The sequence below is a fragment of the Hippoglossus hippoglossus genome, chromosome 5 (assembly GCF_009819705.1).
Source record: "Hippoglossus hippoglossus isolate fHipHip1 chromosome 5, fHipHip1.pri, whole genome shotgun sequence".
Lineage (NCBI taxonomy): Eukaryota > Metazoa > Chordata > Actinopteri > Pleuronectiformes > Pleuronectidae > Hippoglossus > Hippoglossus hippoglossus.
Genome location: NC_047155.1, coordinates 12,074,920 through 12,094,493, shown reverse-complemented (window position 1 = coordinate 12,094,493; position 19,574 = coordinate 12,074,920). Strand labels below are relative to the sequence as shown.

General features: G+C 45.2%; 1 protein-coding gene across 1 annotated transcript in view; it reads right to left on the bottom strand.

The window, feature by feature from the left end:
• cacna2d2a (calcium channel, voltage-dependent, alpha 2/delta subunit 2a) overlaps positions 1–19,574 on the bottom strand; it is a 149,488-nt gene that overhangs the window by 125,671 nt on the left and 4,243 nt on the right. Inside the window, 1 exon segment of the mRNA XM_034586584.1 lies at positions 18,295–18,376. Within this exon segment, the coding sequence (XP_034442475.1) occupies positions 18,295–18,376 (82 nt within the window).

The following is a 19,574-nucleotide window of genomic DNA, read 5'->3' as shown; positions in this document are numbered from 1 at the left end:
ATTAAGGATAAGACCTGGAGTAATGAGCATGTGGTTCAGTAACGACTCAACGCCTGCAGAGACTTTTATTTTCACAATAAAACGCAGCTATAACATTCAATTTATCAAAAACACTTCACGCAAAAACCAACAGTTGTGTCTCGAGAGAATTAAAAGGTTATGTAAATTGTTCTGCAAAGTCACGATGTCAAACTCGTTCGCAGGTTGCCAAAGCTTTGCCTCGTCTCTAGTGGGAGAGAGGCTAATTTAAATAAAACAACTCTGCTGGAGAAACCTGCACCGCAGCCTGTAAAAAAAAAGAAAATCACATCACGCAAAGTCAAAGCTTAGTTTGAAAATGTGGGTCACCCAAACATTTTAGAATAAGTAATGGAACATTTATGATGGTGTCTGCGAAGAAAAGGGGAAGGTATTGCAATAGAGGGAGCCATGTGCGTTGTTTCTAGTCAATCAAAGGAGAGTTGTTAGATCAAATCCCCCCCCCCCCAGCGTGGCACAGAGGTGCAGAGAAGTCGGGCTGATGAAAGGTGTTCCTCTTCCATCATTCATGTCTCGCATATGTGCTTTCGTGTTTGCGCGTGTCAGAAAAGTTTGAGGCAGAGGGACCGTGAACCAGCCTGACTGATGGCTGAAAAGAATGATCCTCTTAGGAGCCAGAAAGTTTACGCTTTGGTGCACAAATTTGCAAAGCTAGAGTACAAAGAAAAACGTTTCATAAAATGCTCATTCTTCAAGCTGTAAGTTTCAATTTCCACTTTAGTGAGTCTGTCGCCGCGGCTTCTTTATGTCTGGGAGTAAAATAAAAAAGGTAGACACAAGAGTCGGACCATGATTCTCATACCTGAGTTGAATATTTTCTCCTGGTGTATTAGATCACCCCCCCCCCCCCCCCCCCCCCCCCCCCCCCCCCCCCCCCCCCCCCCCCCCCCCCCCCCCCCCCCCCCCACCACCACCACCACCACCACCACACACTGCAGGACAATGGTAATGTGGTCATTTCAATACAATGACACTGAGGTAATACGAACCGGTCACACATTCCAATTGGTCTGATGGTGCCAGGCTAATTTGCACTTAATAAGATTTCCGCTGCATCGCACTGACTTCATTCTGGTTTCTTTATGTCCCTTTAGAACTTTGATGACCAGTTGTTTTAGGACATCTGGAGCCACAGCTACTTAAACTATGCAAAAATCCCTTCTCATCCACCCGTACTTTCACATTGCAAACATTATTATTAAGACTGCATGAAAAATATAACCATGAAAAATATATGCAGGTTTCTAATACCGTATTAATATCTAAATATGAAGGGATGCTTCTGTTAGAGATGCTCTTATAGTCAGCAGGTGTAGCAGGGCTTCAGTCATGGGCCTATAAAATGGGCTGTTTGTCTTGTGTTCATTTTTATACTCTTTTATACATTTCCACGTTTATTTTATAAAATCTATTTTCTATTATTATATTTGTCCACCTGGTGCATCTACAGAATATATACATGATGTTATTGTGCTTGCTTCATACTTATTGTATTATAATAATTATGTTCTTTACTCATTTAAGTTAATTCAAAAGAATACTATGATTACTCTAAAACAATGAAGCTAGCACACGTACAATTACACAGCTTCTTCTACAAAGGCGTGATCAGGAGAGGTACTGGTTTCATGGTCACAATTCATCTCTCTGTTAAACTCTTTTTCTCTTTTATTGGGAATTATTTCTTTCCTGGCCCTTCATCAAGCTCACTCAGCTCATATTGAAATTGATTCAACATGGTTTGAAAGAACAAAATGCAGACCCCCACCCCCCCCCCCCCCCCCCAACACACACATCATTCTAAACTTAAACTAAACTGACGCAGACTTGGCAGCTCTGCAGCTCTGCAGCGAAAGTTGAACTGAAGTGTGTTGAATACACAGAGAGAGACCTGCAAAGTTGACCTCAGCCTCGGCTCTCAACTCATCCAGAGACTGAGGAGTTGAGTCACACTGAGAGCTGCGACTCAAAAGCTGCTAGTTTCAGGGCAGCAGTCCACTGGATACAGACACACAGGCCTGTACAAGAGTTGTCCGATTCTTAATCACACACGGGCCATAAAAAAATAACTAATGCCTAACAGCCAATTTAAAACAAAGACATGTGGATGTGTTTAAAGGGAGCTGCTGAAGTGAGTCTGGCCCAGAGAGTCCTGCAGTCGGCAGGTCTGTGTGTCATTAGCTCATGTAGACTGGTGTAGAGCTGAGGTGCTGAGAGGAGTCCCAGCAGAAGGCTCCACACATGTAACAGTGAATTTAACATTACATAGTACCCTGGAGGCCATGCAGGGTTTACATCTCTGTTCCCAAGCCCCAACACAACCACACACGCGAACACACAGACACGCACACACACAAACTCACACACACAAACCCCTGAGCCACCTTCAATGCCAAAATCTCTTCACAAATACACCACAGTGCTGAGCTAAAAAGGGATTTCACTGTCAGTGCCTTCTTCCTTATGATATGACTGAGTCTTTCTCTCATGTGCACAAACGTCAGCCAAGCTCTACTCTCTCTACTCTCTTCCTCACACACACACTCGTGTACACACATAACTCGCTACGCTCCTGTATCTTTGCATCCGTATTACATTATGAGGCATGATCAGTCCTGGATGGACTATTTATCCTCTTCATTTGCCGCTAAATCCCATCCAATACAAACAGCTTTATCCCTTTTCCCGCTCCGCAGACCAGCGTCGTCTTTATTTGGAGCAGTAACACACACATACATACACACAATGTACAAATGCATGTGGATCAGTTCGGCTGAGTACAACTGAATAATTCACTAGAGGTTTATTTACAATGAGCTTTCATTATGGGTACAGACACGTGTTCAGTTCACTATCATGCGAGAGCCACAGGACAGGCCTTAGTTAAAATTACCATTTTATTGATATGCAGAAATAAATAGCACAAGAACTCAGCCTGAAATTAAACACACACGATATGTAACTTTAGCTGCTCGGGCTCTCTCAATCAAAACAATAACAAAAGACCTGGTTCGATGACGTCCTGAAGCAGCGTGGGATCATGGGAGTCGATGTCTTCACCACAATTGCCGATGGAAATCTACCTGACGTGACTCAGACGCACATCATGTTCACGAATGAGGTCATGAATTAAAGTTTCATGCAAGTTACGCAGCAAATGGCAATAAATGGCCGTGATTCATTACAAGTGACCTATATAAACAGTGGAGGAAAAAACAGCTGACTGGCCAACTGGCTCGCAGTATCTTTCCTTCGTCATACGTCGTTTGCCTCAGTAGTTATGGCAGAATCTGGCAGAGCCACGGGTAAAGTAGATGTGAAACAGTTAATCTGCGACCAAAATGAACACCCGGTGCCTTTTTCTGGGTTCGAACATAGTTGGAAACATTTTGGATAATGTGAGTACACAAGTCAACTTGATGCTATAGAAGCACAGTGACACATATTTGAATAAGGTTTCTTGCTCTTTTTTTTTTTTTACTAAGAAGATGAACCATTCTCCTTAGTCGGTTGAATTTGCTCACTTGTCATCAAACTGTTCTTGTTTTCACCAAAGACATTTTGACATGTTGCAGTCAGAAAAAAAACAAAACAGGTTTAAATAATGAAATGAACGAGGGGCTGGATTCCATTTAGCTGCTTCAGTTTCAGAGTCTTTTTATAGTCGTGCTGACTCACTGGCGTCACAGGGTCACAGCTAACTGGGGCACCTGAACAGAATAGAACCATTGTTAATGTTATTATAGAGGTAGTAATAGCTTTTCCTAATGTGGCGAGTGAAAAAGTCTTGAGGACTTTCTGGACTTCTCCTCTGCACTGGCTCAAAAGTTAAGCCTAAAAAAAGAATGGAGCTGATGAAGGTTGAATCCTCGGAAACAGGCAATTGAGTCGACCCTGATTTTCATCTCAATTGTTTTGTCCGCTGTTGGTGGCTGTGACTGAGACAAACATTTGCTCCTGTCTATGTAATTATGTAATGATATTTCACGTATTGTGTCTTATCGGCGGTGTGGGTGAGCATGTGAAAAAAACTATACCCACACATAATCCTAACAGAAACGCAAAATGTCTCTGAATACTTACGTTATTCAAAATGTAATAACGTTTATTTTCTTCTTGTTTTAAGTAATTTAATCACTGGTATCGTGGTACGAGTATGTGAGAGAGCTTACATACTGTAAATGTAGGTACCGCACATACAGTAAGGGGGTGTATTTGTATTAGCAAAGGCCCTATACACTGTTAAATTTAGCCCTCATAGACACAGTAAGTATGTTCCGAATAACCATGAGAAAAGACTTCCCACTATAGCACTTACAGCCGAGTGCATATGTGTGCGTGGGTGCAGGTAACACAGCGGGATGAGGTAAGGTCTCAGTGGATTAGTGAACAACCTCTAGAGGAGACAATAAGAGGCCATCGGGGGGGGGGGGAGAGGGAGGAGGAGGGAGGAGAGGCCCGATTAATGAAATATGAATGTGCTTACTGAATAGCTGTCGTGGCAGCCTGTTGATGGCTGCGGCATATTAAAACCACACCGTGCAGCTTGATGACTTTACCTCCACTCCGCTGACCCCAGCCGTCTTCAGGCGTCGCTCTAATCAGCATACACCTCACCGCAATCACAATCACCCGCACAAATTATCCTCATCACCACCATCACGCTCTCCGTCGCCATTTCCACCCGCGCCGGCGCCTCCCGCTCCGTCTGCATTGTCGCTTTCGCCGTGCAGCCGAATCCCGCTGCCCCCAGGAAATTGAAGTTGGCCAGATCAATAAATACAATATCAAATTAAATTAGCTGCCAAAATGAGGTGAAAATGTGAAAATGAGTGTGTGAAGGCGACGGGAGGAGAAACGCGATCCAGTCATAACAATCAGAAAGCTCGTTTTTGACACGCAGGCAAAACAATGTGGTGAGGTCACCGCTTCCTGGTATTGATTCAGAAATGAGTTAAAAGAGGTGAGGCACTTACGCTTTGGTGTGTGTGTGTGTGTGTGTGTGTGTGTGTGTGTGTGTGTGTGTGTGTGTGTGTGTGTGTGTGTGTGTGTGTGTGTGTGTGACCATGACATCATTCCTGCAGTGTCTAATCAAGGGGAAAGGGATCTGGCTTTTGCAGGAGGGCTGTAATGGAAACACAATTGACCTGCTTTACTAAGAAAAACATGATACCTGCACTTTGCCCACACTTTCACAGGGACACCGAACGCCTCCAGTTCACGTGCGGCGACACGCGGCCTCACCACCTGCCAGCAGATCCGCGTGTGTATCTCCGCTCTTTTGAAGTTTTATCTTTTCTCAGCGAAGGACAGCGATTCGACGTGTGGCAAAACTCCATCTGTTCATTTCAATATGAATGGGCATGTAAGTTCGGTGCTGCTGGAGCGGCGGAGATGTGAAATTGCGGATGGCGTGCCGAGTGGCCCCGACACGCAGGGTTAATTCAAACCTCCTTTGATGTCTGTCTGTGTGTGAAATGAGTTGGTGGTCCAGAGTTAACACAAACACACACCAGCACATGCATGCACGGTCGCTCGCATATACACGTGTCGTAATCATCACACCCCAAAAAAAAAAAAAACTCAAGTGACCACTCGTGTAGCCGCACGGATCCAAGATCACAGGCGGCACCTGAGCTTGTGTCACATCCTGCATCAGAACTAAATCCATCGCACTCTTCAGGACTTAACTCTTGAGCATCCCCAAACATTCGCTCACACGCCATCCACATCTGCACCACAATGGGGGCTAAGCTGCCTGTAAGCAAAAAAAACACACTGCCGGCTTACACACACACAATACCTATGTAAAGCAGATGCTGCAGTTATACAGCGATGAGAGTCGGATTGAATTTCTAACTCTCGTGTACAAAACATACTCTATCTGATTAAGTTCTGTTTAGTCAGTGGCCTTAAAATAGCTGTTCTCAGTTAAGTGATTGGTTTCTGTATCCCTGCAACATTTCACTCCACCTTTACTCATTCGAATTTTAGTATATAAGTTAAATCACATGAAGAAAAGCATTTAGCTTGAATTTAATAAGACCAACTATGTTGTTTCTAAAGACAAGCTGAGTGATTGTGATTACACTGTTAAAATGGCAACAGAAGAAAGTGAACAAAATATCGTCAAGGCAGATTCAGTGATAAACTCTGCACTTGGTTTTCAGTTTACTGTCCAAGCTGTTATTTCAGACATCTGGACAAATACACTTCTCCATGAATATAAATAATGTTCCTATGTAAATAGATTTGGGTTATTTTAACGGACACTTATTCCAAAGGGAAAGTATTACATGGTACAAATCACAGCAGCATTAACAGCACGCTGGGACAAAGTTACTCAACAATTTCACGAGTGTAAAAGTGATGATAAATGTTTTGAACGTTAACTGTAATATTGGTTTGGGAATGAAAATATTTCTCATTATCTTTCAATTTTACTGTGAAATAACACAAACAAAGAGGTAATGATGTTCTATTAGTCTCTAATTCGTCTAAAGTGTGAAGCCAAGTCTCAGGCTTTTTATCACATCCTGCTTTGAGCTGCATCGATACTTTATAGAGTTTAAGGGAGTCTCTGAGTCCCACAGGTGTTGATGGTCGGACAGAAGGTTGATGTGACTGGTTTGTAATAAAAAAGGGAAATTCAGTTTATATACTTTGAACTTGTTTCTCCAGGACTGTGACACCTCAGAGTCGGGTGTGGTTCGGGTTAGACAACAGAGGCCCTGTGGTAAGATTTGGTTTTGGTTAAAGCCAGACTATTATGGATTTTTGTCAATATCGATATTAGGGAGTAAAACATTTCTGACACCAATTAATCTGCCCAATGTATTTGAAAATTTGAAAATTATTCCCAAGATGTTCTTATCAAATGTAATTGAGACTTGATATTTACGTTTAACCATAAACTTTATTATAAATAAAAAGAACACAAATAAAATCAAATATATAGAACTAGAATTATAATTTTCAAGTTAAATATCAACATAAACAGACATATTTTGCATGATCTAAATATCTTTCTAGAAATTCTATTGATCATCGTAAACATCTATGAAATAAAATAAAATAAAAATAGCAATGACAAAACTCAAATTTATTTTAAATGTTTTGCCCTGTTTGTAAAATAGAAGTTTTCAAATCAGCAACAATAAATGTCCAAACCAATTAAATACATTGCCACTTAACGTTTACAAATACAGTATATTCTGCATATTGAAAATCTACCACTGATTAAAAGCACTCCCTCAAAAAGCAGCCAACAAATGTTATTTCTAAGATACAGGGTCTGTATATAGGGAATTTGTTTGTGTTTGCAAAGGTAGTGTATTTATGTATACATGCATTAGTGTATTTGTAATGCTGCAATTGTGGTGGTGGAGCATAAATCCCATCAAACAACTGAGCCCTGGGAAAAGGGCCAGAGGCAGAGATGAGAGTAAGTCCAGCTCAAAGCAAGAGGAGAGGGTAGATGGATTGTGGAGTGAGGGGGAGCGTCTTCTCCACATTTAAAGAAGAGAGAGAGAGAGAGAGAACAAGGCAGGAGACACAGCGCGAGCTACGATCTGCAGAATTAAAAAGATGTAGGTAGCACTTCTGAAGACTCCGTTTAGAAGACAGTGGAGAGTCCTCGCTGCCTACATGATCAAACATTTAAAACACTTTCCCAGGACTTCCGCGGCGGTTCAGCCGTCGAGAACCACCCACCGCCGCGGCAAGCCAATTAAAGTCATTCAGAAGTGTGACCGATCAATCACAGACGAGTGCAGGTGGAGGAGAAAGAGAAGAAGAGGAGGACAAAACCTCGGAGACTTCAGCGCACCCAAACTCTCTCGCATGCAAACACGCATTTAAAAAAAATAGACCAATGCATTTTGTGCACGACAGATGCAAATGCCACACCTACCACTTCACACGTAGAGAAGCACTCCCTCTGTAGTGGAATGAATAAAGCACTTCACACCTGGAATTTTCTAGGGCATCACGCCACTCTACATTACCACTGCAACCCACTCAGGGAGCTCTGCCCAGCTTTTTGTCCCTGTCGAGCATAGATAGCACCAAAGACACATCACGCGCTCTATGAAACATCAAACAGAAGACCACTGAAAATTACACAAGCACGCTCGCCTGCATGCACACGCTGCAAATAAGACGGAGACAAGGAGAAAAGATGTGCAGCGTAGGCAAAATAAAGCATCTCCCTCTGACAGGGCTGGAGCTTTAGCAGACCTCTAATCCTTTTCTGACACATAATGCTATATTGTCTTCCTTTTCAGCGAGTGCGAGGCCTTCGCTCCTCCACCAACAAGCCACTGGTGGCCCGGACGTGTTGGCTTTTTTGTTTCGCCTGAAAACACCCAGCAACAATTAGTTACACAAATGTCCCCAAATGTACCACAGTAAAAGTCAGTAGCATTCAGACCCTCCGATCATCTGTTTTGTTCGGTGCTCCCCCCCACAGTTGGTCTTTACAGCTCCATCCACTAATGGAATCCACACACACACACACACACACACACACACACACACACACACACACACACACACACACACACACACACACACACACACACACACACACACACACACAGCAATAAATCCTCACACACAGCACGCCCTGTGTAGCACTGTGTCTTTAAAGCCTGCATAATTGATTTCAGTCACCTGGATTTACTCCAAGACTGAACACTGAAAACCTGAGGAGGGTTTAAAATAGTGGCTAATAAATAAAAACACATTTATACAAGCCAAAAAAGAAAATGTTTTTTTTTGATTGCAATAAATATATTATTTAAGATTAGCAGATTTCAGTTTAAATTCTAAATAAATCAGTTTTACGAAGGTTCAACAGAACAAAAACGTATTTGTGAATATGCAGAGTCTGTGGGCAAGGGACAAGACTTCGGGGCCTGAAGCCTTCTGGCTCCTGTTTCTCGTTTGATCAGTCGAGTATAAGCAGGCTTTGGTTGCCTGCAGGTAAACAGTCCATGTGGAGAGCAACAGAGGTGGAACACACCGGCTTTTTGATTCATCTGCATTCACCTGGAGATAGCTGTAAATAGAGATCAGCCAGATGTCATCTGGACCTAAAACACCTACAGAAAGTATCAGTGTTTGTGTTTTGTGAGGAGAAACGTTCAACTCGGACTGTAACCAGTGCACGGTGAACAGAAGACAGAGTCTTGGCCAGAATATCCGCTGTCTACATTGGAACCCCATAATATTGGAAGTTCCTCCCAGAGGCAATTCATCATCAGATGTTGGTCGTTGGGCTCCGAGACGGAATTGACCTTTGCCTTCGACCTCCAAATTCGAATCAGTTCATCCTAGAATCCATGTGAACATTTGAATATACAAGCTACGTCTGTCGTGGAGGATTAAAAACAAACATAATATGAAAATGGAGATTGGGCACAATCTGGTTTGACTTTTTCTAAACTGTCCCATTTCTATTGCAAAGCTATTTCAAGTAATTCCCTCTAAACACTAACACATGGATATCTGCGTGCAGGGCTGCGCTCTGCAGATATATGTATTTTCATTTATATAAACACCGTCAACCAGTGCCAGGCCATCAAGCCGGGGAGCTGAGGAATCCTTGTAACCTTCCCCAGTGTCAGAAAACCAATAACAGGGCAGAAAAATAAATAGTGTGTGTGTTTGTGTGCCTGTCTGTTCTCCAGTCAGTGCAGGGGAGTCCGAGGCTGGGAGTAATGGTGCTGACCAGCTCTCACACAGCTTGCCACTGGTTTTATGTGCCTCTAATGTCCTGTGTTATTTTGTTTTGTGTTTTATTTTGTTTTTTGTTTTGGGTAAATACACGTAAATGCTAGAGTTGGCACATAACAAGGGGAAATTGCGCTGCACAAAGGTTTCAAATAGGGAGAAAAAAAAAGCAGTTCACTAATAGAGCGTGTCTAAGCTTTCATGACCCTGATGTGTGACCCTGATGGCCGCACGCTCTTGGGATGTGCTAATGGGATGTCTGAATGGGACTGAAGCCAGGTTTAAAAAGTGAACATTTATTCCACTTGGGCACACAAATGGATGGTTAACTGCTGTAGGTAAAAAGGTTGCATAATTTAGTTCCGATTATTATGTATCACCTCAGTTATTTTGGTTCCTCCCATGTGTCCAGACCAGCGTTAGGAGTGGTTCATATAAACAGGTGTTAGATTGATGTACAGGAAAACATTTCGAGACATTGAATATCTCCAGTAGATTGTTAACTTTCTTTGTTTCTCTTTGTGGAGGTGAGGGGGCTGGGAGAGCACCCTCACCTGCTATAGAGGATCAATCAGCACAGGTGAGAGCTGTTAGCTGATTGGTCCTCATGCTTAAAAGGCAGCGTCGGCGCTGCCTCAGGACTCAGAACTCAGGAAGGAACTCAGAAAGACTGAGGCTCCAGAGACTCCCAGACACTGAGTGGAGGACTGGGCTGCAAAGCCAGTCCGCTTTAAGTTTGTAGTGTGAATTTATGTTTATTTCATTAAAGAATGTTAAAAAGGAACACTTCCGTCTATGGCTGTATGTGGGAGAGCCCCGTGGCAAGGTCGATTGCCACACTGGCGCCCAACGTGGGGCTCCACACAGCCACAGACGTGGACCAGCAGGCGGTATGGGAACTGGTACCGAGGATGGAGGACCTGGTGACGGCGTACCGGGAGGAGAGAGACAGGACCAGACGGGGGATGGAGGCACTCCTGAGGCAGGTGGAGAGGGAGGTGATACGGACGGGGCGGCAGCCGGCCTGGTTGGGACCCGCTCCAGCCTGCCACTCCGCGCCGAAGGAGGCAGTGAGCACGGCCCCAATTTCGCGGCCGCGGGCGGCGACCGGCGTGCCACCGATTCCGTGTCCCCGCACAGCTCCGGTGACGCCAGCGTCCCCTGTCCCTGCACCAAGGCTGGCGGTGACGCCAGCGTCCCCTGTCCCTGCACCTAAGCTGGCGGTGAAGCCAGCGTGCCCTGTCCCTGCACCCAGGTCGGCGGTGAAGCCGACTCCCCCTGTCCCGGCACCCAGGCTGGCGGTGAAGCCAGCGTCCCCTGTCCCTGCACCCAGGCTGGCGGTGAAGCCAGCGTGCCCTGTTCAGGCACCCAGGGGGGCGGGGAAGCCAGCGTCCCCTGTCCCTGCACCCAGGCTGGCGGTGAAGCCAGCGTGCCCTGTTCAGGCACCCAGGGGGGCGGGGAAGCCAGCGTCCCCTGTCCCTGCACCTAGGCTGGCGGTGAAGCCAGCGTCCCCTGTCCCTGCACCCAGGCTGGCGGTGAAGCCAGCGTGCCCTGTTCAGGCACCCAGGTCGGCGGTGAAGCCGGCGCCCCCTGTCCCTGCACCTAGGCTGGTGGTGAAGCCAGCGTCCCCTGTTCCGGCACCCAGACTGGCGGTGAAGCCAGCGTCCCCGGGCCCCGGACCCAGACTGGCGGTGAAGCCAGCGTCCCCGGGCCCCGGACCCAGGCTGGCGGTGAAGCCAGCGTCCCCTGTCCCCGCACCCAGGCTGGCGGTGAAGCCAGCGTCCCCGGGCCCCGGACCCAGACTGGCGGTGAAGCCAGTGTCCCCGGGCCCTGGACCCAGGCTGGCGGTGAAGCCAGCGTCCCCTGTCCCCGCACCTAGGCTGGCGGTGAAGCCAGCGTCCCCTGTCCCCGCACCCAGGCTGGCGGTACAGCCAGCGTCCCCTGCAGTTCCTGCGTCGGCGGAGAGACCGACGCCTGCAGCCCCTGTCCCAGGTCCCCTGTCGGCGGAGAGGCCGACACCGGCAGGCCCGGTACCTTTTGCCGGGGCGCCCGGGCGGCGTCGCCCACCTGGCCAGCCTCCGGAGAGACGCTGCGTACGTCGTCGCCCACCTGCTCGACCTCCGGAGAGCCGCGGTGGATGGGCTTCCTCTCCTGGTCCGTTGGGGGGGGGGGAGTAGGTCAGGCCGGGATAAATCCCTGGCCTGAAATTTGCGATGGAGGTATGTGGAGGTGAGGGGGCTGGGAGAGCACCCTCACCTGCTATAGAGGATCAATCAGCACAGGTGAGAGCTGTTAGCTGATTGGTCCTCATACTTAAAAGGCAGCGTCGGCGCTGCCTCAGGACTCAGGAAGGAACTCAGAAAGACTGAGGCTCCAGAGACTCCCAGACACTGAGTGGAGGACTGGGCTGCAAAGCCAGTCCGCTTTAAGTTTGTAGTGTGAATTTATGTTTATTTCATTAAAGAATGTTAAAAAGGAACACTTCCGTCTATGGCTGTATGTGGGAGAGCCCCGTGGCAAGGTCCATTGCCACACTCTTTTACACTTTTTAACATCTGCACTGAAATTCAAGTTTCATATCTAAACCTGAATAAAAAAATGTGAAACAACACTTAGCCCTAATCAATATTTTATATTATCAAGTGTAAACAAAACTAAAATCTGTTATAAATTAACTTAACTTTCACTTCGCCTCTAGTGCACATTATCAATTATGATTGGTATGGGTGGTGACATCAGTCTGCCTGATGGAGAAAAACCACGATGAGTAAAGTAACAGCTTAGTTCAGCTTCTCCTTGGTCTGAACATGAAAATGTTTGAGCTCATAAAAAGCATCATGATCTTTTATGGTGAAACATTAACTTTTACATGGACTGACTAGACTGTATGATTTTTGTACTGTAATAACAGTAATGGATGACTCAATTTCAACATACATAAAGTACACACCGTGGTATCTACTGATGTGTTGCACAGAAACTATTTTCAGACATGAACTTTTCAGACCAGTTAATTTTCAGACATGAACTGGACAGTTGGTGTCTGGACATATAAACTCCGCTGCGAGGACTGACCAGTGTCGGCACTTATCACCAAAAGCTCTGGAATCTCGTTGTCTGTCCGAGCCGACATCTTCTCCTGTGTCTTCTACATATATGGCATCACTTCTTCAGTGTGAGATATTTATATTATTTTTTGTTTTGTTTTTTACTTTTGTGTCCGTCGCATGTTAAATACATCACCAACACGCCCGCTCTCTCAGGTACATTTGTACATGTTCCTGTTACTATCACATGAGCTCACTCTGATATTTCTCGGACATTTTACTAGGCGGCTGACGGTAAAGGTTCTGGAAAATATCCGGAGCAACTGACTAAAAGTTACAGGAAAAGGCATGGACTTGAGTGCATGTCTGAAAGCAGCTAAAGACTCCAGAGGAGCACATCAGGAGAGAGACCCGGAGCCAGAGAGTCAACTATCTGCAGAAAACGCCTGTGATGTTTCAAACAAATCCAGATAACAGGCTGCTGTTGTATAAGGTCCAGAAGGTCGAGGGGGAGGGAGAGTTGAGGGGGAGGTCTGTGCTGTCTCCCTCTCTCTTTCTTATTCTCTCTCCTTTAAAGGTAACTGCTCATGGTGGGAGGCAGGACCCTCAGTTCTTCCTGTAAACCGTCCACAGACCCAAGAAGCTTTTAAATCAAGAAACAAATGGCAGTGCCCCTCACATCGTCACCCTGATGGATCAGCGGTGAGAGCGGGAGGTGACGCTGACATCAGCTTTGGGGGGGGGGGGGGGGGGGGGGGTGGTGAGGAGTGAGAGCAGGGGTGATGTCTAGTGTAGCCCTGGGCATCTGAGACAGATTATTGGAAATTTCTGTAGTCAGCGAGAGTCAGTAAATCCACCGATGCACTTTATAGAGAGATCTGCGTTTGTCGAGACCGACTTCTCTGTGCGCAACCTTCTGTTTCCAGGAAGTGGAAGAAAGGTTTGGAGAAACACAGGAGACGTTCGGGGTTTTGTGTTCAGCCTGCGTACGACACCTCCCTCGAGTCATGGAAACATACCTGTGCTGATCAAACTGAACCAGAGGCTCCAGCAACGCTAACAACATGAAGGAAGACTTACCATGCGCCCACACACACACATGCGCCCACACACACACATGCGCCCACACACACACATGCGCCCACACACACACACACACACACACACACACACACACACACACACACACACACACACACACACACACACACACACACACGGGAAGCACTAGAGGCAAGAAGGTCTGTGCTGAACTGAGATAAACCTGCAGCCAGCATGTAGTCAGCCGGCTGACTGATACACTGTCGACCACACAGCACAGACACACAGTGAAGGGCAGAAGTGAGGGAAAAAGAGCAAAAATATATATTATTCAAATAAAAAAATGTAGGTAAAAAGTGGGTGTATCCCACAGCCATTAACCAGCACTCCGTACTTCCATCCTCCTCCTTCCACGTGTGGGTTTATTGATCTGGTCGTGCATTTCCAGGCTTCAGGTTTCCGGTAATCAAGAGCAGCAAATGGCGAGAAGATAGGGCGTGGCGGCAGACGGATCCTCCGAGAGCAGAGTTGGGAAGAGCCAGGATAAACTTAAGGGCTTCAGGAGAAGTCACGTGCACCAAATTATTGATGCTGATTAGACTCTTCTCACTGAAATGAATTTGAGAGAGTTCAGCATATGCTGCACAGCAGCAGCGTTTAAAAGGTTTGCTTAAACTGAAGCTGAGGAAATTTCTATGTGCATGTGGGAATAAGACATTGATGCAATGTAACCAAGTGCATATCGCCCTATTAAAGGAAGTGGAAGATACAATTTCTGGCTCAGCCATTTATCCAGTTCTTCCTTGCCTCATACCCCACCCCTCCACAAAATGTCATGGAAATCGGTTCAGTAGTTTTGAGTAACAAAAACGTAACCTCATTGGTGGAGATAACAAAGCTGTATAGTTGGAACTCCTTGTCATGTTTGAGATGTCCATGATTTATTAACAGTTCCACGAAGAGTTATTTTAAGAATTAATAAAAAGTCAAAAATCTGAAATAAAATGTGTCCAGCAAAACTACATTTGTCTCCTTTCCTACGACCCATTACATCTATATCAAACCAAACTGGAGGAGCGGCCATTAGCTGTGAGCCATTGACTAAAGTACATAACTGTATACGATTAGGTCATTAAAACTAGATCCACTTCTATCAGCTACAACAGTTATATTCTACTTAATGCCGCACAAAATGTAATACTGCTAACTAACAACCAAATGCAGAAAAAAACACCAACCTCCTTGGCAGTGGTGATAATATCTCAGTGACAGGGGCCATTCTCTGGCAGAATGAGTCCTTCTACTTTTATACATTATCGACGATGATACTTAACTTAGATGTGCTACTTTTACATACTGTGAGGATCCGAGTACTTCTGCCATCCGAGCACCTCCCTGCCTGTGCATATCCAGCTAACACATTCAGAGTGTGTGGCCACCTGGTAATATCTGTGACAAACCATCAAATCACTATAATGACAGCATGTGGGTGTACTGCTCACGTGGGCCTATTAAAAGTGCTCCGATCGAGCCCGAGGATAAGGGAACAATACCAGTGTCCACTGCCGCCTCTCATCGCCACGTACTGTAACACATCAAACGCAGCAGCACGCGGGATAATGAGGAGGATAAGGACTATAAACAGCATCCGTCTGCTCACATTTAAATTTACTAATTCTCGTCCTTCCCCTCTATCATTTCATCCATCTTAAGTAGTTTAACTCTAAATATACACACAGAACTGCCTGAACATCCATCTCAGTTGTCAAGCCATTCTTCATCCTTTCCCTCTCTAAAAAACCCTCCTCCTCCTCCTCCTCCTCCGCTCTAAAAGCCGCCCACTCTTCTTGTCTATCCGAAACTTCAAACTCCTCCGACACGTCACTCACCCTCCGTCTTTCTTTCACTTACCCCGGGGCAGAATAACATCTTGACCGAAATCTGGGCGGGCAGATCATATAAAATGTGATTTTTAACCATTGAAATAAGTTTTGTTTAAGATGTGACAGACTTGGAGCTGGAGCACAGTGTGTACAAAACTCAAAACACAACTAAATATTGTATATCTCTGCGTTGTTTAAGGCGACTGACTCAAAATGTATTCAGCTATTTTCTGTGCTGCCCTGTCTCAGCCTCTCTCTCTCTCTCTCTCTCTCTCTCTCTCTTTCACCCGCTACCTCGCTTGTCAGAAAAAATAAAACCTCAGCCACGGGGAACTGAGCAGACCACATTATATTCAACTTACTTCCTTGTCTCTTTCCATGTAAGACAAACTCAGAAATAATTTGCACACACTTTACATTTTTTTTTGTCTATGACAATAAAGTGCGCATGAAGAGGAAGGGGGCGCAGAGGGAGGCAATCTTGTTACCAGCCGGCATAGCCCTGGGAAGATTTCTATCAGACACACGTATAGTGAGAGGCATCCATTTAGAAAATGGCTTTTCTAGGCATGCTGGGCCATTTAGTGCACCCTGTGACGACTCCTGTTTGGGGCCATGATAAATGTTCTTTCACACCCGCTCGGCACACAGTCAGGCCAGCACACACACACACGCACATGCACATGCACATGCAGCCATATGGGCACCTTGCACAAGACATCACTGGGACGGACGTGATATTTTTAGAGAGAGACAGGCCTGTTTGGGTTTCGCTTACAGAAGAAAACCTCAGACACTTGTGGCGTAAATTAGATTAAATTCACAGAATGTAAAGCCCACTGAGCATTTAACATCACGTCAAAAGTCAGCTATTTCCACAGATCCCAGGTTTTAACAACCATAAGATATTCAAAACAAACACAGTTCATTCTCCAGCCTGACCGATGTGTATATTAAGAGTAATACATGTCTGATATGTCAGAAGATTAATTTATATATATATATAAAACAAAAATTGGCAATGATTCCTAAGATGTGATTATCAAACACACATATAATCAGGTATAGAACTTGAACGAAGAAAACAAACTGAATTTGTGACTTGGAATATAAACATAAATGAGCATCTTTTCTGTATTGTTCATTCTTTAAAATAAAGGTTGACTGTTGATTCATAACAAATTGATGTTTGTGGTATAATTATTCATTTTTAGAAGCTTACAATTATCAATACATTGTTTACAAAGATTTGAATTTTATGTAAAAGTGTTTATTTTCTTAATTAAACTTGGTTGTGTTTGTGTTTTCCTTTAGTTATGGATAATAAAGTCATGATAACAAAGAATAAAGTTGAATAAAAATATCAAGCCTCAATTACATTTCCTTGTCATAAGGGTTTGATAACAACATCTTTGGAATAAATTGTTTACGATTTATCGTATCAGGAAATATTTTTATCCCTGAAGATTGGTATTGCCATCATCCATTTAAAGTCCATTTCAAGTCCATATCAGTCGGGCTCTCCTGAAAAATGCATCAGGATTAAATAAATGCTATTTTATGAAAGCACAATATTCTGAATTTTTATCAGACAGAAACAATATACTTTCACCTTGAAACCATGTGTAACAGGTATAAAGCTGCTTAGAAATTCGCATTGCTCAGTGGAAATGCAGAAAAAAATATGTTGATACTAAACATTCCCAGTCATGTTTTGTTTACACTGGGCTGACTGCTCAAACTCAACCTATACCTCTATCATGCAATCTGAGCATCTGCCTGATATCCACTAATCGTTAACCTTTACATTAGCACTTCCCCACGTCATCTCACTTCCTCCTCTCTAGGATCCATCAATGTCGACACCACACTACGAGCCGTCCCACTAACCACTGGAGCTGCCTGTGTTAGAGCTGCCACAGGCACCGCACCGGCTGGATGAATCACACTCACCCAAACAGCAATAATGAAGCATTTATCTCAGGGTGCATTACAAACCCTGGAAGCACGGTGAACATGCGCACATGGCGGGAAAATGATGAAACGGTGTCAATCACACTCGGCTCAACCATCTGCTCGACCACAAGACAGACACGTGTTACCCACAGCCGCATTCAGGGACCCAGACACAAACAAGCCACTTCATTTGTGGCTAAGGATGTTTATTCAAACAAATGCATTTTTTGCATATAAAAAAAATATAGTAGACGAAATGAGATTTTGTTAAAAATAAGTCAATTCTAAATTGAATATTCATAAGGATTTCTGGGTCAAGAAAATTGACAGAAGCTGATTTGCAATGGAAAAAGTAAAAACTATCTCAAAAATAAAGTTACATGCTGGAACTAAATGTTTTTTGCAGTGCTCTTACAAACACTATGTGTGTGCGTGTGTGTATGTGTGTGTATGTGTGTGTATGTGTGTTGGTGTGTGTGTGTGTACACAAGGACTTGGGAGTCTATGTTGTACAACCTCAGCCAGTACACTCTTACTGATTAATAATGGAGGAAAATAGCAGCGCGTCACATGCAAGCGTGACGTCAACTCACCGATCTCATCTGCTGAGTCCCGGTGACGTGCTGCAGAACCTTTTCCAGCTCCTTCTCGATGCGTCCGGCCCAGTGAATCATTCTGGAAAATGAAATTAGACATCGTCAATCTGCAGCCCTCGACATTATCTCATCAGCATGTCATCACACAGGCACTGGGTTCTCCGTCGAGTCATGAGAGGGAGTCTGTTTGTAAAGTGCGTCTCCTGCCATCTTTGTGTATCTCCCAAACTATGCTTCCTTCCAGATCCCTATTTGGAACTCGTACCGTCCATCTCTGCTAATGTCTGGGTTAGTCATCGCCAACCTCTCTTCATATCACACCTTGCATATATCCAGTCGTCTCTGGCAGGACTGGCGGCGAAAGGCCGCCTTGGCTCGGTTGGGATCAGCGGCTCTGCAATAAAACTGCTCTGGTCTGACAGAAGTGCACCCTAAGCAGGAGCTGATCTCCGGTAGACGGAGCCAACTTTGGAATTAAGAGATCAAACGGCTGGAGCTCATCACTGTATATCTCCCAGCAAGCAACAAATGACTTAATGGATCAAGATTCTCACTAGATCATTTTAAAGCTGCGGCGAGAGGCCAACCTGTCAACCTGGACACACGCTGAACAATCCGTGTGCGTGACCGACGACAGAAACTCTCACTCAATCTCAGTCAGATGAATAAATTCTGTTGTGTGTTTGCGAGCCAACCACTGACTGCGTGCCAACCTTTTCCTTTCAGCAGCCCGCAGATAGCTAATCACTAGCATCAACAGCACAACAGAGTCGTTTGTCTTTTAATGTGACGCCGGAGAAAAATGTCATCTTTAAATGTCAGATTTGCTCAAAAGACAAGCAGGGAGACAGATTTATTAAATTGCACCAATCTGCTGAGCAGTGACAGCGCTCGACGTAATCACAAAGCCGGAGCGCGCCTCATCAGGAGAGTAACAGAAGAGCAAACACGCCAGCGAGCGCAGCGCCCTGGCTGTGTTTACAGGGACAAGATTATGAGGACGCGAGAGGGCCTCCGAAAAGGACTGTGCAGAGCGGGACCGCTGGGGAGAGGCCGCTGACTATGAAAAGGTCACCTCGATATGAAATAAAAACAAGCTTACAGTGAGAGCAGAGCCGAGCACGGCGCAGTGATACTAACAGTGAGGGACATTACCTCTGTCCCCGAGCCAGGCAGACTTCTTACGCAACTTCATTAGTCTACATGCTACACACACACACACACACACACACACCACACACACACACACACACACACACACACACCACACACACACA